At 35.2% G+C, this 25,279-nt stretch overlaps 2 protein-coding genes across 3 annotated transcripts; both read right to left on the bottom strand.

Annotated features, from left to right (window-relative positions):
• Positions 1–377: 377 nt before the first annotated feature.
• LOC126821684 (acyl-coenzyme A amino acid N-acyltransferase 1) lies at positions 378–8,652 on the bottom strand. Of its 2 annotated transcripts, none has more exons than XM_050550157.1 (9): positions 8,541–8,652; positions 6,998–7,261; positions 6,159–6,422; positions 5,609–5,778; positions 5,096–5,209; positions 4,570–4,658; positions 3,517–3,601; positions 2,549–2,750; positions 378–868 (listed from the first exon to the last, which is right to left on the bottom strand). In XM_050550157.1, exons 1-9 carry the CDS (start codon positions 8,551–8,553, stop codon positions 750–752), a joined length of 1,320 nt encoding a protein of 439 aa, XP_050406114.1. In that variant the 5' UTR covers positions 8,554–8,652; the 3' UTR covers positions 378–749. The 2 variants fall into 2 exon arrangements, with proteins under 2 accessions (XP_050406114.1, XP_050406115.1); XM_050550158.2 differs by having other exon boundaries at positions 7,983–8,646.
• Positions 8,653–9,654: 1,002 nt separating this feature from the next.
• LOC126821541 (leucine-rich repeat-containing protein 74B) lies at positions 9,655–23,364 on the bottom strand. Its single transcript, XM_050549987.1, has 11 exons — positions 23,252–23,364; positions 18,344–18,527; positions 17,685–17,866; positions 16,697–16,804; positions 15,682–15,775; positions 14,968–15,017; positions 14,162–14,243; positions 13,399–13,484; positions 13,084–13,278; positions 11,966–12,061; positions 9,655–10,779 (listed from the first exon to the last, which is right to left on the bottom strand). The coding sequence occupies exons 1-11, from the start codon at positions 23,336–23,338 to the stop codon at positions 10,654–10,656; spliced, it is 1,290 nt and encodes a 429-aa protein (XP_050405944.1). The 5' UTR covers positions 23,339–23,364; the 3' UTR covers positions 9,655–10,653.
• Positions 23,365–25,279: the final 1,915 nt, after the last annotated feature.

Genomic DNA, 25,279 nt, shown 5'->3' with positions numbered 1-25,279 from the left:
CAAATCTTCACTGCACACGCATCTGACTTATACATAGGAGCTGTGGTGTTAGTCGAACATGGTTTCCCCTTTTGTCTGTGGTGAAGGACTAGAAAAGACGGTGCCTAGTCATTCGGATGGTATGGAAAAACTGAGGTCCTGCGTACACGTAAACAAAACCTTGGCCATCTGAATTCCATGAGAGTAGGCTGTAGCACAATGAATGGCCTATGACCATCTTCATAAGCCCAGTGGGTGCAAAAAAGTAGGATGTTAAACCCCATTTCATTTCATTTCATTTAATCCAGACACAAGGTGATTGTTAGTCCAATATTGGCATTTGTTTGAACTTCAAATAGTTGCTTGAGACTAAAATAAATGGTTCTGTGAGCCTTCCAAACTGAAGTAACAACTTTTATTAATCTTCTTTCAGCGGCATTTAGCAACTGATATAAGTAATAAACACAACGTTTTCAAGCAAATGATGATGAAAATAATATACAGAATGTTTATATGCAAAAAAACAAGTAACAACTAATTAATAATTAATCAAGAGGGAGCAGAAAAGTCAGATTGTTTTTTCCTTTAATATATTTACCCTCTAATTTACCAATTAAATTCACCGATTTCACTGTCTCATCTCTATATTGATGACGAATATCGTCTTTGAGTGGCATTTAGGAATTGACACACATGTTTATTCAGTTTTATTTACACAATTATCTATAAATACGTCTGTCTGCTCATCATCAAATCGTTTTGGAGTTTTATTATAACTGAGATTGTAGTGTATTAAGATTATTTTTAAAGAACTGTATTATATCCTTCCAGGAATCAACTTGAGCAGTGGAATGACCCGGATAACTTCCACCATTATTTAACATTACTCCTGAAAATAGAATAAAATCTTTTATCACCCAATAATACATTCTACAGACACAGTAAATATCGCTTGTGTGATAAATTTCATAATCTACCCTGATATGTCCTTAGGAACTACTTTTTTTTATTTTCAAAGAACAGTTCATTTTTTATTAAAAGTAACTTCTTTCTTATTAAAAAGGGAACTATTTTTATTTAATTGACTTCCATGGAAACACTGGGTCAATATAAAGGACTTTGCAATGGTTGAATTGCTGTCAAAAAATGATGTATCACTACGCCGTAATGTAATCAGGTTCAGTAAAAGTGAAATCTATAGCAAAGAATTATATTTATTTATTTGTGCATGTAAGAAAGGATTGAGTGATAAATAAAATCTCATACGAGTCTTTTTTGATATCAAAAAATATCAACACTCGTTTTTTTTTACATCAAAAAATATCAACACTCGTTTTTTTTTACTTTATCGACTTGTGTTGATATTTTTTGATATCAAAAAAGACTGGTAAGAGATTCTCTATTTATCCGTATCTTATAATTATCCTTTTCTATTAGATCTATGATGAAAGTAAAAACACAATATTTTCAATAAACATTAAACAAGTCAACTGGTTTCATTTTCTATAGCTAGCTATAAGAGTAAGATGTCCTGTCCAAGGAGAGTTAATAATTTTCCAAATTTTCTCTAAGATGATATGTACAATGACATATTTAGAAAGAATACAGGTTGAGACTATTGTTTGCCCAATCACGCCAGTTCATCAGTCTATGGTTGTCAAGGCTACACTAACATAATAGCTTTGATCTTAATGCTTAATAATAGATAAAAATGATCTATCCAACTCAAATAAGCCACAAACTGAAAAATTAAGGGGAAAAGACACATTAAATTCACACACCATGAGATTTGACTGAGGGTGGAGATTTTATGGTTATTCTAACTTTGATTTCCAACTATTTGCAAGGCCTGTACAACTACTGATCCTTTGCTTTCCATAGGTCAGTGCACATTTAGGCCAATGATTATTTTCCAGTAATTTTTCAACTCAAGTGCCCATTAAAATACACAGTCCTACGATTAATGGTGTGGGCTGTGTTTTGGTATGACAGTTAACAACTCGACAAATAATACTAAATGCATGGACCTCTAAAAATCCCACAGGAAATAAGGTAATCTTTCATTAAAATCAAAACCAAACCTTGAATCTAATGCTTACCTACAAAATGAGTGAATTATCATTACAAACTAAATCAAACATCCGATCTCATGCTTACTTCCAAAATTAGTGAATTATCATTACAAACTAAATCAAACATCCGATCTCATGCTTACTTCCAAAATTAGTGAATTATCATTACAAACTAAATCAAACATCCGATCTCATGCTTACTTCTAAAATTAGTGAATTATCATTACAAACAAAATCAAACATCCGATCTCATGCGTATCTCCAAAATAAGTGAACTATCATTACAAACTAAATCAAACATCCGATCTCATGCTTACTTCCAAAATAAGTGAACTATCATTACAAACTAAATCAAACATCTGATCTCATGCTTACTTCCAAAATTAGTGAATTATCATTACAAACTAAATCAAACATCCGATCTCATGCTTACTTCCAAAAAAAGTGAACTATCATTACAAACTAAACCATACCTGATATCTACCGGTAATACTTACCTCCTAAATGAGTGAAAGAGTTTTTACATAATGGTGTATAAGGTGGTTCTATAAGATGGCCAGCTCCAGGGTACTTCTTTATAATTATTTGATGTTTTTTATCATCTGGACAATGGGAATAGAATTCATCATGAGAGTCCGGGTTAATTTGATTATCATCCTCGCCAGCTATGATCAATATCTTGGCCTGACTTTTCCACACCTAAAATAGATGAAAACGGGTACTTTTAAATAAGACATTATAGCATTTGCACACAACAATGATCAGTACTTAGTTTAGGCTTATATTCAGCCATGGTTTAAAATTCACTTTCCAAAGAAAAAGAGAAAAATGCACAACTACGAATTTTCGTCGGGTTACATCTGATAACAAGTGGAATATTCCCAATACTTTAAATGGGCTGCTTAAAGGACAATGTTGGCGTTAGCCAACATTAATTATGTGATAGACCTGGTTAAACATATTCTATTAATATAATTTTAACTTGGAGATCTTGGCCACGGTTAATCTGTAACAATGATTTGAAGAATTGGAAAGTGACGCAAAAAAAAAGCAAAACACAAGTAATGCTTACTATTGAAGTAGACAACGATAACAGATACATGTTCAAATTTCAGCTCACTAATTATTCCATTGACGTTGAGAGTTGTTTTTATGATATATCTGTTCGAAAACGAACTATTCATAAAAATTAAAAATTGACTGTCACCAGATAAGAGAACGAAAGAAAAATAAAAAAAGTCTATGCATTCCGAACATTGTCCTTTAACTCGATGGTGCATTCCGAACATTGTCCTTTAATTTGATGGCAAAGGATTGTACCAGAATTACTATGGTAACGAAAAGTAACACACACAAGTACAGTGCTCTATAATGAAACACTATTTATTGTTTCAAAATAAAAAAAAAATACCATCATGTACTTAAAATATAGATATTCAATATAAAATATATGTTGGCTACGTACGGGTATAAAATTCTCTGGTTTATAATTATATGCATTTTTCAATACATAACTGTCTCCTACAACTTCTATTTGGCTGGTTTCAACACTACAAAATAGAAATCAATGATACAGCATTTACTTTAATATAAGCTAACAGTGAGGCTGATGTTCTCCTTCTTAAAGATGCATTAGGTAAGATTTGGATAAAGAGCTGGCTATCCTTGGCTGTAAAAGTTCAAAAATAGATAATGAAAAATAAATATATTGAAAATTTTATTCAAATTACTTTATTCTGAGTGAAGTTATGACTGTTTGTAGATGTAGCGTAGATTGTTTATTATTGTAGCAACGGTATTTGACAATCGAGTCAAAGTCTTGATTATCCATTTTATTGTTAAGTTTTTAATTCTCATGGTTGTTTTAATCCATTTAAATCTCAGTCATCTGATGGTCTGGCGCATTGATTGTAGACTGGTCATGTAAATAAATGTCTAAATAATAATATATATATCATTTGAAGCCAAAATGGAGACTTGCAATGGGCAGATTTAGCTCTTACATAAGGAATCTTTAATCCCCAAACAAATAGATGACACTTATTTACTTCACCATTATCAAGTCATTGGTTTAATGAAACTATACATCAAGTTCCATCACTCTCACAGACCCAATGAACATCTTCATCAAGTTTTATCATTATATATACTCAATAAGGAGAGGAGTTATGGTGTTCCAAAGTCTCGAGCTATGAAATTGCTAAAATATAGTCAAATTAAGAAAACAGAATCCAAAGATCAATTAGAGATTCAACTTTTACCAACACTTATACGTGGCACTGGCTTGTTTATGTATATTCTGTTTAGAGATTCAATTACATATCATAATATTATAGTTTGTAAGGGATTCAAATCTCTCACCGGACGTGAGAAATTGTATTTATTTAATGTCTGCTTTCTGTGAACTGACATCGCAGACAACATATATGCATGACTAAAATTGACCCAGTTTAATATTTTATTGGAATTAAATTAAAGAAGCATGGCTCCTTTCATATTTTAAACAATGATTGATTACCTAACTCCTTTAAAAAAAACATTTTCACCCTCCATTAAATCTGATAGAGAATAATACGGTGGACCATTGACATTCACTACACATTTAACCTGAAAGTAAAATATCTAGGTAGCTCAAATCCATTAAGATAAAAAATATTATTTCTAGATAGACACAAGTATTCATTTTTTTATTTTTAAGATATTTTTCACTAATATTATTTCTAGACACATTTTTATCTCCCACATATATGTAGTTATTATTTATCAGATATTTAAGAATTCCCGTGCAACAGAAGTACAACAAACTTAGGTAGAAGTTATAGATTGTTTAACCAGCGTCATAACCTTTGGGGTATCAATACCCTTTATAAAATGGTTGAATTCTAGTTGAAATTCGAAAAAAGAATAGGCTGTAGTGCTGCTGTCTGGGCAAAATACTCTTCATAGCACGCTGTCTTAACTAGCCCGGTTGGTGCAGAGCAGTAGGATGTTAAACCTCATTTTATTTTGTTTCATTTCATGGGAGTTGTCATTATCAGACTTACTTGTGGTAAATATGTAGCCATTAACATAGCAAGTTCTCCTCCTTTAGATATACCTATAACACCAATACCACCAGGTTTAACATTAGTATGACGACTGAACAATTCAACTGCTTCCTTTAATAATAATATTAATATGACTAAACCATTCAACCACATATAATAACATGTTTATCTTAAAGACAGTCCAATGAGACAAAGTTTGTGTTATCAAAAACAACTTCATTTAACACCCAAATAACCTCACTAGAAGGGATAATGGTCTTGTTTTGGAAATAGCAGAAGAATTTAAAATCATAATCACTATTGGAGTATTTCTAAAAGAGTAGGTCTTTCACAAATGCTTGTTTTCAATAATCATTTATGTGATTTTTGTTATTAGGGTATTAAATTGACTGAGACCTTTAACAAGTAACCGATGATTCTGGACAGCATCTTGTTTCATAACTTTTCAATGATAATAAGTTTTAAATAAAAATGTTTAAATAACAGAATAAAAAGAAACAATAATGTTACCTTAAAGTAGCTAAAATTGATATCTTTAAGATCTTTAGGTAGATCAGAGTAGTTAAAATAAGGTAAACATAGTGTAGTAAAACCTCTACTAGCTAATAAAGCTGCCCTGTTTTCTTTAATACGTCCACTAGAACCAAACATGTCTATAATACCAGGCTTTCTACTATTATCTGAAATTATTGAAACATTTAAATTATGAATTCCTATTCCCATTACCATTGGCAATCTCTAGTCAGGCATTTTTGCTCATTCACATCAAGTTATCCATATTAGTAATGAACAGACTGAGAAAAATACTTTTTATTTTTCAAATGTAAAGGGCCTAGCAAGGAACAGGGTCTAGTCATTCAGATGGTACAAAAAAAAAACAAGGTCCTATGTACACATTGGTGTGCATGTGAAAGAAACCATCATGACAGTTGGAATTCAATTGCTGTCCATGAAAAATATCCATCATAGCACACTAATTGACATAGCCAAATCACATCTTCAACAGCCGAAAAGTATTGCCGAAAAGTTGGATGTTAAATCCCATTTCATTTATTCATACCTGAAGGTAAGAACATGGTGCCTCTAATCCGCCCTTCATTAATTTCTAATCTTTGATAATCTTTCTTCATATACCATCTATTAATAGTGTTTGTTATAAGAGGTTTTAATTTATCAGTAGAAAGTTCATCCAGGGACGTTTGTCCATCTAATACACTGATTTCAACTCGATGAGGTGATGTAACATCTTTTGCTGCCAGTCTTAGGTTTGGCTTACTTCCTGGTGCTGAAACCATACTGGCAAGGAAACCCATAGGATCAATTCCTGGAAATGGAAATAACATAACTTAGTTTTCATCCCATCCAAATGACTAGACAGCTGTCCTTGTCAGGCCCTCCTACCTGCACCACTGACATGGGGAAACCACGTTGGAAAATCCTGATGAACTTTCTCGGACAACACTGGGAGCGAACTCGCAACTTTCAGACTAGCGAGCCAGCATCTTACCCACTTACTCACCATGGCTTCCTAATGACAACAAAAATATAGTTTTGATTAAAAACCTGTAAATGGTTGGGTAAGCTGTCCTGTGATATTCATATAGGCATCTGAGCATGTTGACAATTTTTTAAAGTTACGATACTAACAAAATGAGCTATATGATTTTGCCCGGGCAGCGTCGGTCCATTGCCAATTATCACAAAGTGCTTCTTCCTGTACCAGAGACAGAGCACATATATTCTTAATCAAACATTCCTTTAATTTTAGTAGACAATTCCTAAATTTGATATTTGATATTAGCATATATTTATACTGAATAATTATATTTTTGATCGAACGTATGGCGGGATATATTTTGCCAGAATGTTAATCTGAATAACATGTTTTTATTTGCATACCTGAATACGTTCCACCAGAAGATGGCGTATTTTCAACATCTATACAACCATTAACATCCGCTGTATAATAACCATGTGATATAAATACTTCATCTTCTTTACTTTTTATCCTACTCCTTAATGTTATTCTCTGATTTTTATCTAAACCAGAAATCTTAAGACTGACAGGTTCATCAATCAGCCCATCTTTAGGTGTTACGTTTAGTGCTGTGGTACAGAAATACTGTTGTACAGCAAGATTCTTGGCCATTTTTGATCTGAATACTGTGAATAAAACAAGCTACAAGCTATAGAAGGTTAATATATAGGCTATTATCTGAATGTAGGTCAAATTTAATGAAACTAAAGAACTAACAATAGAGGCCTACAAAAGATAAACTTGATCCCAAGTATCAGTATGAATAAATAATAATAATAATAACTATATTTTTTAAGGGTTAAAAAGTAGGACAGGTGGCTTGTCTTACATAAAGATTATCAGCATTACTAAATAATAATAATAATAATAAAGAGAACTACATATAGAAAGAGGTTTTCAATACAATATGAAGAAACCTGTTTACAAAAGAATGTTAACCAAAAAAGAGTGTCAAGTTATTTTTGTCGTAGTTAACTTGGAAGAAAGTGTCTTGGTAATTGGAATCGGAGACGACTGGTATGTGTCTCTCTTTTGTGGACACTCTAGTCTAAATCTGGATAGTCACATTATTAAATGAAATGGGGGTTTATTATAACTGCCTACTTTTCTGCACTGAAACCTGAAAGAGCTAATGAAGACAGGCATATGCTATACAGTGTGCTATGAGGGAAATTTTGCCTGGACAGTAGTGCTATGCCTACTCATATTTCAAACTGTGCATGCCAGTGTGTACACAGGAGATCGGGGGTTTTCTTGTCCAATCTGAATGACTATAGACACTAACATGGGTAAACCATGCCGGCAAATCCAGAGAAACTTTACATAATCAAACAATTTGGTACTAACCCATTCCAATATGAATTTAACACCTTGGGACGCTATGTTGAATTATACTGTATTTATTATTAGTTGAACATGTTTAGTAGACATCTTTAATATGTCAGTTACTATGCAAAGTTTAACAGAACACAATTTTTGTGGGAAAAAATCACTAGTTTTATTCTATAAGCACGCTGTTTCCTTATAGTAGAATGATACTACCTAGGCCTACATGCGCATATATTAATTTGTTTTCTCGCTTCAATATAATATATTTGTTTCTGAGGGTGTAAACTCTGACAGGAACAAATCAACCTTCATAGGATTGCATTTGGTACGAATTGGTCGATAAATAATAAAAACTCGCTTTCCTAGATACGTTGTAGTACTAGAAACACGATCCGGTGAAAGTCTGACTTGCGCGAATCAACTTTTATAGGATTGCATTTGGTACGAGTTAGTCGTACCATAGACTCGCTTTCCTAGATACATTGTGGTACTAGAAACACGAGCAGGTTTTTTTATTCTACTAAACCGACAGTTTAAGCCAAGGCTGAATCTGGAAAAACGTTCGGTAGTATTTACCCCTGAAAATCATTCCGATATACTGGCAGACTCTGTTGCCATTAAGGTATAATAAACAAAAATCACCAAAGGTTGTCAGTGTTTCCTCGCGTTATTTACACATTACCTCCCCTGAAAGTGAACGACTTAGTACCATTTTTTTTCCTTACGACTATGTTGTTACGTACCTTCACGTCTACTTCATAATATTAATTGAATGTTTTGTAAGTCTAACCCAGACGTATTTATTTCAATTCCCATCTTACCACTGGGTTGGTTTATATCCCTCCAACTCCATGTTTACGATAATTACAAGTTTTGAAGATTGAAATATTTCCCAAATCACGCCAAGGCTTTTCTTAGTTCAGCTCTGAACGTAGCTAGGTCTCATTTCTTTGCATACTTAAAAGTGTCAAAATACCTTAATTTAGAGTTTGCAAGTTTCTATAAGTAACTTTTTTGCCAACAATATGGGTCCATTCAATATCCTGACCGAACTATTCTACCCATGGCAAAACAGTTTTATGTCCCTGGCAGTAGTGCACACTTCCCGGGGCATACCTATTGCACCACTCAGGAGTTCAGTAATCAGGGGCGGATCCAGGAATTTTTGCAGGAGGGGTTTTGCCAGGTTATCTCGCGCTTTGAGTGCCCATCCTGTCGCACCATCTGATGATAAAGGATAAAGCACAATTATGACACTTTTCTCACAAAAAAAGTTGTTTTACAAAAAATAAAATTATGTAGGTGAGCAGGGGGGGGGGGGGGGGTTGACCCCCCCCCCCCTCTGGATCCGCCCCTGGTGGGCTACAACCATTTGACCTAGTTAGTTGCCAGTTTCAAATTAATTACCATTCTACAAGAAATCAACGGCTGATGAAATGGGGGGGGGGGGGGTTGTAGAATATAAGGTCTATCATTGAGTCAAGTGGCATGGTTTCGATTCCCCGCTTGACAAGAGGTAGGGTTGCCTAGCTGTCCAACCTTATAATATGTTAGTCCCAAAATGACCTAGTTTGTGTTGACTGAACGTTAAACCCCATCTATGATTCTTGCTTGACGAAATATCTCAACAATTAAATGAAAGCCGGGTGAATAAAAATTTAACAATATTTTTAATCTCTTATATACAAATACATAACAAATAGCACTTAATGGGCAGATCGCTTGATTTTGAGTGTGAATCTTTGGTTATGTTACAAAAACTAGGGAGCCGCGGTGACTTAGTGAGTAAGACCGCGTTTAAGTCAAGGACAGTGTGAGTGATGGGACAAAAACCGAGGCCCCGTGTACACGTAGAAGACCCCTTTTCAGGGCAAATTTTCCCTCATTGTACATTGGTTGGCCTATTTCCGTCTTGATTAGCCCAGTTGGTGCAGAACAGAGGGACGTAAAACCAAATTACATTTCATTACATTGGCGCAGAATTGAGAAGAAGGATTTGGTGGCGGGATTATAAAACCTCACAATTCTAACGATTTCTTAAACCACATCTAGAAGGTTCTTGTCCCGGGAGTATAAATAAACACAGTAGCTGTGATTAAAATTTGAATGTCTCATTTTCATCTGACCCTTTCGGTCTCCAAATGGTATATCACCATAAACGTACATATTTAGTATTGTTAAAAAGATAAATGAACATTGAATGACTCGATGCTAATCACATATCCATAATATTATAGGTATTAAAATATGGGTTGTGGTAGGTATTTCAATTGATTGTTGGGAGATTGATTATTGCAGTGAAATACACAGGTCACAATTCTGGGGCCTGTTTCACGAAATTTTAACTAAGATAAAATCCAAATTTTAGAAATTTGATTGGATAATATTAGAATGATTGTAGTGCTTAGCCAATCAAAATTGAAGTATCTACTAAAATTTGGATTTTATCTTTAGTTACAATTTCGTGAAACAGGGCCCAGGGCAATAAACAGTAAAATTCCACGAGGCCCTTTTCACGAAAAACGTAAACTAAAACATTTTAAAGATGAAGCCTTTTCATTGGTTGAGATTTAAAATCCTAGTACACATTCTAGCTTTTGGCTAATGAAATGACTGAATTCTTAAAATAGTTTAATTTAAATATTTGTGATTGGTGACCCATCGATCCTCCTTATCCAGACCCTAATAATTAAGATGTATGCATTGGTATTTGTTTAGCACTAGGACAAGAACCGTGTAAAATAACAGGTGACGGTGTGCGTATCGATGGGAGCATTTTCATCTCCTCTAAAAACTCTTTCGTCACGTTGGTGTTCTGAAATAATAATAATACAATAGTCTTTCATTTATGATACTCCTAAATATACTGTTAAGATTCATTTATTTTTTTGACAGAACGAACGTTTATTTCATAGGCAAGATGGAATAATGGGCGTGTCCATTCCCTCAAAATACAGTTCAACGGGTATTAGCGCTTTGGTATTCTTTGTTTATTATTCAAAACGAAAAAAAGAAGAAAATCTTTGATTCAATTGATTTGAAAAGACAGTTAAATACATGTATTTACAAACAAATTTTTCAGCAATCGATGAGATTTTGACATCGTAGACACTTTTTAGTGGTTTTCAATCAGATTAAGGATCAACCCTAAAGCTAATTTTATAAAGTTATAGGTTAGTCCATGGATTTTCCATAATTAAGTCAGTCAACAGTTATTTTGAATATGATATGATATTTATTTTTTTGGTGGGAGGCATAATCCCCCTTTAAAATTGATATTCGAAATGAAAGAGTTGCAGACATCCATGGATATTAAACATGCATTATGCAAGAGGTAAATCTGCCTATAACATGTCTTTCTTTAGGCCTGAAATGTTATATAAACTATTAATTAGACATTAATTAACATGAAAAGACCATAATGAACTCTCGATGCCATCTTATCTGTCCGATTTTCATTGGATTTGAATCCGATCTGCTGTTCAACGTCCGTTGATGATTAAACGTAAAACTGGATAATCGAGACTTTGTTAATTATTGTGACAGACCTAACAATGACAATCGAGGCTACAAAGATTTTAAAATATGATTTCTCGGCTTATGAAGTGAAGTAATTTGACTGAAATTTTTAGCATATTCCCTTAACATCGTCTAGTTTTTAACTATTATAGTGAGAACTGTCAGCTCTTTATCTAATTTTCCAATAAAGTATCTTTAAATAGAATTTTGATTTTCTCGCTGGCAATCCCTTTAAATCCCGTTATGTCGAAACTGATATTCGAAATGGAAAGAGTTCCAGATATCAATAACCATGGTCCCAAACCTGAATTTCTTAGTAGGTGTAAAAAACAATGCAACTTATATGTAATGAAATTCTAATGATAAAAGTATTTCGGTTTTTTTATTTCATATAGTTTACCTTTGTTTGTATCCTGACCTAATAAAAATGTATTATTTTTTTCTAAGCAGGGTTATATACCCTAAATTTCAGAGTTACTCACTTTTAAATCTAATATTTCTAGAACACTATTTTCTGCCTTTAAGAAAAGTCTTAAAATATCCAGACACCCTTTACCAGTGATAAGATTCTCTCCAATCTGGAAAAGTCACAATAAACATGCACCCTTAAAGTTACAATTTCATATTTTCTAAGACAGTCAAAACATAATTATTTCTATGTCTTTTGCTGAATAGGTTGTTAACTCACTATTATACGATCATTGGTTATCTTTCTTACACTTAAAAATCTTCACACCGGAAATAATAACACAATCACCTCCCAATTACCTCCCTTGTTTTCCTATTCCCCAGCTATCTTTAAACGTTTGAATTTGAAGTTGAAAATGATATTTTTGCCAATTTCTCAACTGGCAATAGTGAATTATAGGATTAATTGGATTATTCTTTAACAAGGTAGGACTGTGTATAGATACCATCTATTTTAGGGCTTTATTTTAATACATTTTAAAAATATAACTTAAAAATGTGAAATTGTAACTTTAATGTTCGGTAAAGTGTACTGGGATATATTTTAATCAGTTGGCTCAGTATGGCGCATTGAGAGGAACTAGTTATAATCCAAGGACTTCGTGGTCCTACCGTGAAGAAGAAGGCAGTGCACCTATAGGAATGATACTGTCATTGATAGTCACATATTTAAGGCCCAAGCATCAATTTTTGTTGAGTTATAAATAATTATGCAGTGTAACGCATTACCATTCTGTATCAACCGGACTAATAATGACGGGTATACGCCATGGTGTGCTATGAGCGCGGCGCTATGGCCTGATTTCAAATTCAAACGCTTAAAGATTCTTTTACATATACGCCAACGTATAGCCTCGATTTTTGTCCCACCTAAACGACTAGACACTGTTTCTTGACAGGTAATCTGCACCACTGACATTATAAAGGATCGAAAATCCCAAGGACTTTTCTCGGCCAACGCAGGGATCCAGCATGGACCACCTGGTTGGTGACACCCCCACTCCATGGTTCCCTGTTGAGTTATAGAGGTTTGGTTTATATTATACTTTTGTTAATAAATTTGTCAAAGACGTCGGTCGGCGGATTGTCATGTTTACCAGTGATATAATCTTTAAACATTTTTAAAACTTACTCGAAGTATTTTTAATGTTTCATTGTTGGACAACTCTCGTATTACAGCAAGTACATAGACGTCTGTCAGACGATTATCAGTCAGATCTAACTCTCGTAAGGTTGAATTTACACCTAATGCCATGGCAACGGCAGTAGCGCCATGTTTTCCACATCCATTGTAAGCAATGTTGAAATATTTGAGACCAATATTTTCCTAGGAAAGAAAAGAATTAAAGATGCATTATGTAAGAATTAGATAAAGAGTTAGTTAATACATGTATATATAAAATTATGGGTGTTTAACCGTGTTTTCTTTTGCCATGGAAATGCTTACCTTTAAACCGAGACATAATTCTGCTGCACTTCTACCTCTTAATTTATTCCAACTTAAATCAAGATATTCCATGTTTTCATTCACAACTGCAAATGCAATAAAAAGATGAAGCAGCATATCTCTCTCTCTCTCTCCCTCTCTCTCTCTGAGGGAAATTTTGCCCTGACAACGGCCCTACGGCCTACTCTTATATCGAAATCCAACTGTCAAGGGATCTTTTACGTGCACGCCAATATGTACACGGGACCGCCGTCCTGCATCACTGACAAGGGGGAACCACGCCGGAAAATCTGGATGAACTTTCTCGGCCAATGCAGGGATCGAAACCCGACCTCCAGGCTAGCGAGTCAGCGTCTTACCCACATGTTTTAAGTAACACTACTTTATTATATGGTATGGTAAATAATGTTCAATAGTGGCACGGGTATAATCATATACTAGACACTTTCCCTGTCAGGCCCTACGTCCTGCACCACCGACACGGTAAACACTCGAGGGTAAATCTCAAGGAACTCTCTCGGCCAACATCGGGAGCAAACCCAAGACACCGCAACTCACCCATTTGAAAAGTCGATTTCTTAAACTAGTTCGCGCCCAAAAGTTACATTTCTTAACAGTGTAAAGCCCCCGCCAGACCGGGGCGGCCTCCTTACTGCGCTGCTGCGACCGTATGGCGACCACCCCGGTCTGACGGGGGTATAAGCGACGTTATCGTGATGCTGATAAATAAGGAATGTTTTAGATGCCACTTTAAGTAACTTACTTATGGCATTTCCGAATAAAGTTCCAGAACCATCACCGAAGCCATTATGAGACAATACTAACTTCTTTAATGTTTTGCTTTCCTGAAATAATGTCATCGTTATGATTAGAGATGGTGTTATGCGAAGAATTCATGAAAGGTGTTCGACTTATCTACTTTTATGAAACATTAGATAATCTTCTGCCTTCCGGGGCACTATAGCTTGAACGAGAGAGAGTATCAGCTTCCTTAATGTTTTCCTATTCTGAAATAGTATCATCGTGTACGATGAAAGGAGTAATACTTATCTATTTTTATAAAACATTAGAAAGTCTTATGTCTTCCGGGCGCACTATTGTGGTACTCTTAACCAGATAATGAACACAGAATTTGATTTAAATAAAATTATTGATCTCACTACCATTTCTTCCTCCAATTACGAAAGGGGGGTTGGATGGATGGCCGAATGGTTAGCACGTGCGCGCTGTACCATACGGTCTGTCATTGAGTCAACTGGCGGGGTTTCGATTCCCCGGTCATGACAAGGAGTAGGGTCGCCTGTCCAACCTCGTGGGTTTTCTCCGGATCCTCGGATTTCCTCCCACTGCTAAAGACCCCCAGGCGCAAGCGAATTATTGATATAAAATTGAACCATGTGTTAATCCCGAAATGACCTAGTTTGTGTCGAGTGGAGTTAATCCCCATTTCTCTCTCTCTCTCTCCAATTACGAAAAGAGTGATCTTGTCTGTCTCACAAATCCCTAATGAGTGGCATCATGAAAACATCCTCCAAACAAAATCAGGTCAACAAATAAACAACATATTACCTTTATGATATCTGCAAATGTTGTAGTATCTACATCAGTGAAACCATTACCTACAACAATAAATAAATGGGGTTAAACATCATTTTTTTCTGCTTCAACCGGGCTAATGAAGACGGACATACGAAATGCGACATTTTGCCCGGACAGTAATTGAATTCAAACTGTCAATGTTTTTTTTTATGTGCACGCCAAGCCGTCCAGCACCACTCACAGAGACCTCGGTGTTTTGCGCCATCAGAAAGACTAGTAGCTGTTCCCTGCCAGGTCCTCCATCCTGCACCACTGACAAGGACAAACTTGCTGGAAAATCTCGGTGTACTTTCTCGACCAACAGTGGATCGAATCTCGCACGTCCTGGCTAGAGAGCAAGCGCCTTACCCACTAAGCCACCGTGGTTCAATTTCCAACAAAAAGACATTGAAATATGGGTTCTATCAATACACGGGGGTTGGGTAGCCGAATGGTGTACCGCGTTAGGTCACACGGCCTGTCATTCAGTCAAGTGCCGCGGTATCGATTGATTCGTTTACAAGTGCGTGACAAGGAGTAGGGTCACCTTCTAAACTCTTGTGTTTTCTCCGGGTCCTACGCCCCCACCCCCAGATTAAAGACCCCTACGCGCAAGCAAATTATAAATTGAACCAAAAGTAACCCAGTTTGTGTCGAGTGGACGTTAAAGTTCATTTAAATGATCTGAATAAATTAAGGCCTCACCAGATAAATATAAAGTATCAATCAGTCGATTCTTGCGTAAAAGAGATTTAACTGAGAGTGCACCTCGATGACCCAGATTATTTCTAGATAAATTCTGAAACAGAGAATTTATAGACATCTCATATATTAAACACGTCAATGTGCCTGTAACAACATCTAAAATTGTGAAATGAAATAGGGTACGGCCTATCGAATTCCAACTGCCAACCGTTTATTTACGTGTACACCAATGTGAACACGGGATCTCGGTTTTTTCGTCCCATCCGAACAACTATATGCTGTCCCTTGCCTGGCCCTCCGTCCTGCACCAATGACAAGGGACAGCGATGCCGCAAAATCTCCACTCGGCCAACACCAGGATAGAACACGGGATCTCCAGGTTAGCGAGCCAACGTCTTAGTCATCGCTGCTCCCAACTAATATTATATATGGTACGAAATAGTTTTATCATTACATCACTCACCAACACTAAAGTTCCCCAATAATTTTACAATTAATGAGGGCATTGGTGATATCATTGGTGTCAGACTGGGTTATATACAGAGAAAAACCTTCAGATCTTCAAAAACATCAAACGATATTTGCAATTTACGAAATAAGCAGAGTAAATATTTCAGTGGAATGGAGATTAATTGGCACCCCACTATACCTTAACTTTATATATAAAGTACTGCTGATTAAAATAGGTCACACTGGATCTCGATTTAGAACATTTTCTGCACATAATACAAACTGGCACAATTTAACATATTGTTAAATTTGATCAAATTCAAACCGAAGTCTACCATGGTTAAATTAGATAAAAACTCAAACTGAAGTCTTACAATGTTTAAATTAGATTAAATTCAAAGTGAAGTCATACCATGGTTAAATTAGATACAAATTCAAACTGAAATCTTACCATGGTTAAATTTGATCAAATTCAAACTGAAGTCTTACCGTGGTTAAATTTGATCAATTTCAAACAGAAATCTTACCATAGTTAAATTTGATCAAATTCAAGTTGAAGTCTTACCAATTCTTTAATGGTTACACTTTCAGCCAACATTTCAGCCATTGCCACCATTCCTGTTGCATTTATATCATTACCCTCTAAATCCAAACAAACTATATTAGAATCAAGCTGTAAAAAATTGCCAACACTCATATAAACAATAATCTATGAAATGAAATGGGATTTAACGTCCTTCTGTTCTGCTACGACTGAGCTCATGTAGACGGGCATACGCCATAATAGTGTACTATCGGAGAGATTTTGCCCAACTGTCATGGGTTTATTTACGTGCAAGCCAATGTGAACCCGGGACCTCGTTTTTTGTCCAATCCGAACGACTATAAGTTGTGTTTCTTGCCAGGCCTTCCTCCGTCCCGCACCACTGACAAGGTGTGGGTGAGGGCACAATCTATGATTTCATTTTCGATTTCACTTATGACGAATCGAAGGCGTATTGAGAGATTCAGCAGAAAGTGACCCTTAACGTATCCAGTTCCATAAACTCAATATTATCTATTCAAATGAATAACCGGTTGGTGAAATATTTTACATTAAACATCTAAGTATATGTAGAAACAACAAGAATAACATATAATTAAAATATAGGTTGGTCTTTTAAGATTACTTGGCATTTAGATATCAAAGAAATGTCGTTGTTCTGCAATATGTCTTCCTCGCGTGCATTTCGCCAACAGGTCAACAATAAAATACATATTCAAAATTTAAAATGACATTTAAAAGTATTGTACGCAATTTATAACCGTTAAATGTTTTTCATTAAAATTTCCTTTTTTGCTTTATTGTTTACTGGGTTGAATTCCAGCTGTCAAGGGTACTTTTGCGTGCACACCAAAATGTACACGGAAATTAGGTTTTCCGTCCCATCTGAACATATAGACGCCGTAACTTGCAGGGGTCCTGTCGTGTAAATATTCTGGGAATATGTATCTAATTGTTTTATCTATTTTGTTGTACATTTCTCCTACATTGTTTATTGAATATTGTATACCATGAGAGGAATAGCTAATGCTTTAGCACCATCAGGTCCCATACTGTAGTGTTTTAATATGAGTTGCGGTTGGACGGGATTTCTCATATAGACGCCAATCGGTATAACCCCCAGTTTATCACACTCTCGTCTATACAATTTCTTCTGTATATCTACTGTATCAAGCTTCACTGGTAGATTGTCTGTTAAATAAAAATATACAAAGAATTTAATATATTTCTGCTTTATATTACACACTTACATAACAATAGCTTGCACGTTATTACACACGACAAACAGGGGATTAAGGATTATATGAGGCTAGACCAATCAGTGCGCGTTAGCCGTGAAGCGATAAAGCAGATAAAATTGCCTTAGATGTCGGGAAATTTTATTGTATGAAATCAAAATAACAATAAAAGGGGACTCTAAAGCCTGTCTAGAACAGAAATTCTTATTTATTATTAAAAAAAAAAAGGAAATAAATATAGTGATAGGAAACGATATCATTTCCACTTTGTTTCGGGCTATTTGTTTTCAATTATTTTACTAGAACAGCTAAAACCCACTGTCTCCCATCCCGACTTTCGAATTTGTTTCTTACATTTTTAAAAATGGCACCTGAAATCAAATGACCAGTTTAAATAAGATTTACGTTAGATACTTTATAGAAACTTTACCTAGTTTTTCATCTTCGACTGGGGCATGTAAAACGTCATCAAGTAATGTGTCTTCTCTGTCACCAAAAGATGTGATGTCTGACGTCATGGTGACACTTTCCAGATTATCGTCTTTGTCGTCTGGTTTTATTTTTCGCGCTACCGTTCGTCTTCCACTGCTGTTACTTCGTATGCCAGTGATTTGCTACGGATGAATAATTCAGTTTATATTAATTTTGAGAAAAATAGAAGTTATATTCTATACGTAGCCTACTTCGTACACGCCTGATTCAAACTATAATACTGATAATGCAGTTTGAAACGGACCGATACGAGAATAAACAAATGTAGCTCTGCTACAATCCACTTCGCAATGCAATTGGGTGTAGTTCAACGTTTCGTCAACTCTTTAAAAGGGCCCTTTTTGATAATAACACGCAATAAATGTTTGTATTTAATAAATTTGGCATAGGAAGTGAATTTTGCAACGGACCATGGGGTTTCCGCTTATTCTACCTTCTGCGGATTCTGACTTGGAATCGGGTTGGAAAATTCTATAGAAAATGAAATGAACAATTAATTTCTTTTAGATTTATATCCCTTAAGCAACAGTAACCAAATGCCCTATAGATTCCTTCTAAAATTTGTTTAAAAAGACACGGTATATTAAATGTGGTTTTTAACACGTCATTATTATGTAAAGTGTATAGGCTATATCTATTTATGAGAACATATATAATTCATTAATTTATGTGGAACAAGTCAAGGTAGGTTTTGTATTATTTCATAGGCATAAAAGTAACGTACGGCCATAGAATCAATAATAACAGCCCTTCACTGTCTAGTTGAAATTAAACCCAAATTATCTTGCCGCGCCTAAATTTTGCACACGAACAATTTTAATTCTACGCTTAGTAAAATGTATGTGTCCTAGCACAATAGTTTGGTTCCGGGCAATGGATCTCTCGATCTACTCCTCTCTGTCAATACCCCCCCCCCCCCTCCGTCAGCATTAGCATGGGTGGTCCAAAAATGTACGAAGTTCAACATCTCTTTGTTTCATCCCCCCGCCACCTTACCCCCCCCCCCAAAAAAAAAAACCAAAAAAAAAACAACACAGCCCTACCTCAAAACTTTACATTCTGTTATACACCAATACCCTCCCCCCCCCTCCGTCAGCATTAGCATGGGTGGTCCAAAAATGTACGAAGTTCAACATCTCTTTGTTTCATCCCCCCGCCACCTTACCCCCCCCCCCCAAAAAAAAAAAACCAAACAAAAAAACAACACAGCCCTACCTCAAAACTTTACATTCTGTTATACACCAATACAAACTTCTGTTGATCGATATATTCTACATACTAATAGATAATAATGACGCCCTAATTATATAAAATTTGATATCCTGTTCCACACGAGTTGGTATAAATTATAGTTTATTGTTTAATGTCTGATCTGATATAGGTATAATGTATATCATCTATTGTCAAATATAATATAGGAATATCAACTGGAATTCATTGTAGTGATTAATGACAAAGAGGTATATGGTCTTACCGAATAAGTCATGACCTCAAATCTTTTTGGCAAATCAACACAAATATCGCACAATTTTCTTCTAGACACCTTGTTTATTGCAAAAAAAGTTTTTTTTTTCTTAAAATACCAAATAAATCACGACATCGAATACTTTTAGAAATTAACATAAAATAAGCACAATTTTCTTCTAGACACTTTGTTTATTGCAAGAAAAAGAGTATACTTTTCTTAAATAAAAATAAATGGTTCAATAAAACTATAGGCACATTCACCAAAAAAACAATCAAAACAAAAGAATGAAAATACCATTAATTTTATATAAATCAAATTGAAGTTAACCAGAGCAAATACTTGGCAGGTTTGTGTTCAATTTTGCATCCATGATGTAACTGATTAGGAAAATGAAGTCATAGCCCGAATTAATTTTGAAACCAGAGAGGACTAACTATGATTTCTTCTATATTATGCGCTAAATAGCTAGGTAATTGAAATGGGTTTTTACTTCCTACTTTTCTGAACCAACCGGGATATATAACGAAGACGCACAGTATCCTATGAAGGAAATTTTGCGCGGACATCAGTGCTTCTGTCTACTCTTCTTCGAACTTATACGCGCACACCATCCTTCAACCTGCACCGCTGACAAAGGGAAACCACACTAAAAAAAATATCGAAGCACCAATGATGTCGAAACTCAGATAGAACCCCGAACCTTCTGTTTTCTGAGCCAGCACCTTATCCACTGAGTCACGGTGGCTCCTCAACTGGTCGAAATTGACCAATCTTTATATCAGATATTGATGATATTTTTTTTTCGTAATGCCCAGTAAGATGGTTAGTATATAGTTTCAAAATGGAATGCATAGCACGTAGAACAAAACATCACTTCCCGGGCAACTTTCGTTTCTATTTCAATTTCATGTTATTTATGTACACTATAGTATAGGCCTAACATAATCTTCAAATGACCCGTTTTGCCCATCTTTTAGCCAATGAAAGAATGCCTTTCGTTTGGCATTAATGGCTACAATTAATACAGAACATATTCGCAACAAAGAAGTAATTGGATTTTATGTAGCCATGAGGTATTTTTTGTTGTTTTTTTTTAACCACATCGGATTTTTCCGCCGTGGTTTCCCCCTTGTTAGTTCGGGTAAAAAACATTGGCGTGTACGTAAAAGAACCCTTGACGTTTGGAATTTGAATTAATCCAAAGTCCATGCACCTCACCCCAAAAGCTCGCCGTAACAGATCGTTTCATTGGCTAATCCCTCACATCAATGATAATAACTCTTTCAGACCCTAGTGTAGGAAAGACAAGTAAAACGAAATTTTGAACTATAAAAATCGAAACGAAATAGGATCTCTGCTTTAATCAGATTGGCAATGCATCAAAATAAAGATTGAATTATAATTATATAACAGGTCACAATTCTATGGAATTATATTACTGATCAAATCATTGCCATGGTGTCCATTAATTAAATTGTTTCAATTTTCAGGCAAAGTGGTCTGTATATTATAGAATTACCCCAAACACTGTATCCCTTTCATAATTATATTATTAGATTTCCGCTAATTAATTAGAGGACTAGCTCTGGTTGAGCTTTTGTTTTTTATATTGTCTCGTTATTATTTTATCATTTTTTGAAAAAGACCGAGAAGCCAAGCCGACAAGTCGCTCAGTAATAAGCAGTAATTGTGACCGGTGTATTCCTGTTCAAGTAGGTTACTAAATACCATTGAAACAATTTCATTATTCCCTGTCGTAATTATGATAAAGAAAATAACCAAACAAATGTTTACATTAAAGGCGTATGGCTCATTTCTTTGGATCCTTAAAATGAAAATAGGGCTAAAAGCACATAATTAATGTTATATGCATATATATAACATGATTAATTTTATATTCAGTTTTTAAAGTTTTATACCTAAACAGTCCAAATTGAACGAAATTAATGTTATATTAATATATATAAGATGATTTATATTCAATTTTTAAAGTTTTATACGTAAACAGTCCAAACTGAACGACATTCGTTTACGCCTGCTTAGTTCATTCCACTCATTTTTTATTATTATTTTGTCGTTTGTGAATCGGGGATTGCTAATTACTTCCGCGTTGTCTTGCAGGGTATGTTTTTCTTTGTTCATAGAATTAGAATACACGACTCACGTACTGATTATGAAATGTGCATCGTGTCTTAAAATGGACCAACACTGAATTCTAATTCGTGTTTTAAATTTGGAATATTTGAGTGAGAGATTTAGTCCCTTTAAAATGACAAACTGTTATGTTGACGAGAACTTACTGTTAAACCTAATGTCCACCCACTTCCCTGTTCTTTGTTTAAAGATGTGTTCCAAGAAAAGTATTTATCGTGTGGTTATTTCCTATAAAAGTTTGGCAATTTTGGTATATATGGAAAGTAGAGATATCCAATCTTACTAGAAAAATACTGGATTCCCCGAAAAACACCCACGGAGCGCATACAGGACAAAAATGTAAGGGTTCCCCTAATCGACAACCAGACGATTAGGGATGTCTGCTTGAGTGACGTCAAAGCTTGCACGAGAAGAATCCGTGAGCGCTTGATGTATGTGTTGATAAAATTGATGGTGAGCTTAAAGTTGCAATTGCAAATTTTCAAGTTATATTTTTAAAATGTATTAAAATAAAGCCTTAAAATAGATGGTATCCATAAACAGTCCTACCTTGTTAAAGAATAATCCTATTAATCCTATAATTCGCTATTGCCAGCTGAGAAATTGACAAAAATATCATTTTTAACTTCAAATTCCAACGTTGGAAAATGGCTGCCCCATGTTGTCAATAGCAAACAAAACAGGGGAGCTAATTGTGTTGTTATTTCCTGTGTCATAGATTTTTAAGGGTGGGAAATAATGCCCATGATCGTATAATAGTGATTTGATAACCTATTGAGCAAAAGACATAGAAATAATTATGTTTTGACTTTCTTAGAAAATTTGAAATTGTCGCTTTAAGCGTACAACAGTTTCTGGGATAAAAACCGCGGAAAAAGACGTGGACAGTGGATAATCCGTGAATTTAATTAGGTTTCGATATTTATGATAAATAATCAGCGATTAAAGACAACATCGTCTTGTATATGCAATGAATACTCCTCCGGCTCCACGTACCTGATGCTAGGTACTGTGACACGTGATACAAACATGACCTCGTTTAATAGATTTCTTATGGCAGGGTTTCCCTCACAAATTCAATGTTTTGAAAAAGATTTGAAGCAAAATTTGGATAGATTAATTAGTTTGAATATGTTTTTAGTCCAAATATATCATCAAATCACCCAGTTTGTTCGCGGGAAAGTAACTTTAAATATGTTAATATAAATTTGTAGAACTATTTACCCTTTCAAATAAAATCTGTTTCTGAGACTTCAATACTCCAGTAAAATAATAGCCTTCAATAGTTTTCGGTCTTTCCTGAGCTTCCATGATTTTTGTATATTTGATCAAGATGACAAAAAAGCTCAATAGTAAGAATATCTTCTGTCTGTGAAGAATTAAACCTATAAAAATGAATTATTTATATTAACAAATATGCTATTACATAAATATAATTTAAGAATAAAACCTTTTAGTTTTTCAATGGAATTAAGCATTCAGGTGTGAATAGGGACCTATATTTTGATCATTAAATGTTAGTAAATGAGGTATGACATTCGTGGGGGGTGAGTGCGTGCTTGCCACCCCAACTCCTGTTTTTACTTTTCTAAGTTGTACTATATGGTGCATTGTAAACAATGAATATTGTTTTCTGTATCCATAAGTGGGAGTCACGGTGGCTCGGTGAGTAAGACATTGGCTCGCTAACCTGAAGGTCCCGTGTTCAGTCCCTGCGTTGGTCGAGGCAGTTCATCGGGATTTTCCGACGTGATTAATCCCTGGTGGCTCAGGACCGAGGGCCTGGCACGGGACAACGTATATAGTCGTTCGGATGGGGCGAGACACAGAGGTCCCGTGTACACATTGGCGGGCACGTTAAAGATCCCTTGGCAGTTGGAATTCCATATAAGGGTAGACCGTAGCTCCGCTGCCCGGGCAAAAGTTTCCTGGCAGCACACTGCATGGTGTATGCCCACCTTCTTTATTAGCCCACCAGGATCAGAACAGTAGAACGCTTAACCCCATTTCATTTCATTTTGTATCCACATCTGCTTTTGGAATTTAAACATAATAGCAGTATAGTGATTTACGAGCTGTATATGTCCACATATTTGTGGGTTGGGTGCGGGATTGCCAACCTACTTCCGGGTTTACCTTGCCAAAACTGAGATCCCACTCTTCTTCTGTATCTACACTTGCTTTTATTATATGAATTTAGACACAGCAGCGGCATATATTGGCATACGAGCTCTACATGTCTACAAAATATCCATATATGAACGGTTTAACGGGATGGCAGAGTTGGACAATTTTTGAAATATATTTCTGTTTAATCTAAATATTATATCCCTGCGAATAGCGATTACTGAATAGATTAATATTTGAAAATGCCCGTTTTAAACCGAATGTGAGCCACATGATTTTGGAAAACAAGCATTGACATACCAGAAAACAAACCAGTGCCGGCATAACAAAGAAACAAAACTATTAGTAAGAATATTCCCCACCAAAATATCACGTTAACCTAAAATAAACTCACCTTATGCCGCATGCCTTAAGATTACTTAAGAATTATATTCAATAATATTATAGAGTTACATGTTTGCCTATCATTCTCGGATGTTTTATCAACAAATTGGGCCCTCGACATCAAAAAGTCAATATTTTGTAAAGTTAACTGGGTCAAATTTTCAAGTGTGTGTAAATATGATTTATAAAGAGCCTATATATTTATCTTTGTAAGGCAGTGTATATTCGTTGACTACCACGCTGTTCCATATTAAATATGTAAATATAAGTTATGATTTAGATAAACAATGAATATTGACATAGTTAATGAGGACACTCTCAAGACTCTGTATAACATGCAAGTTAATATTAAAATCATAGTATGGTTTATATTTCAAATGAATGAATGGATGGAATGGGGCTTAAATGTCCTACTGTTCATGGACCAACCGGGATAATGGAGACGGTCATATGGCACAGAGTACGTCATGATGAAAATTTTGTCCGGACAACAATTGGTATCAAATGAAATGGGGTTTAACGTAAAAGTTGTCTGCCACGACTGGGATAATGAAGACTGGTTACACCATGTAATGTGCCATGAGGGGCATTTTGCCAGGACAGCGGCAGTACGGCGTACTCTTTATTTCGAATTTCAACTGTCAAGTTTTGTTTGCCCATAGACCTGAGCTGCAACCCGGTATACAAATCAGCACATAACTTTAAAGGGTCACCATTTCTGCATTAATTATCATTTATTGT

The sequence above is a fragment of the Patella vulgata genome, chromosome 5 (genome assembly GCF_932274485.2).
Source record: "Patella vulgata chromosome 5, xgPatVulg1.2, whole genome shotgun sequence".
In the NCBI taxonomy this organism is placed as follows: Eukaryota; Metazoa; Mollusca; class Gastropoda; family Patellidae; genus Patella; species Patella vulgata.
Note: the sequence above shows the minus strand (reverse complement) of the source record. Positions and strands in the feature narration are given on the sequence as shown.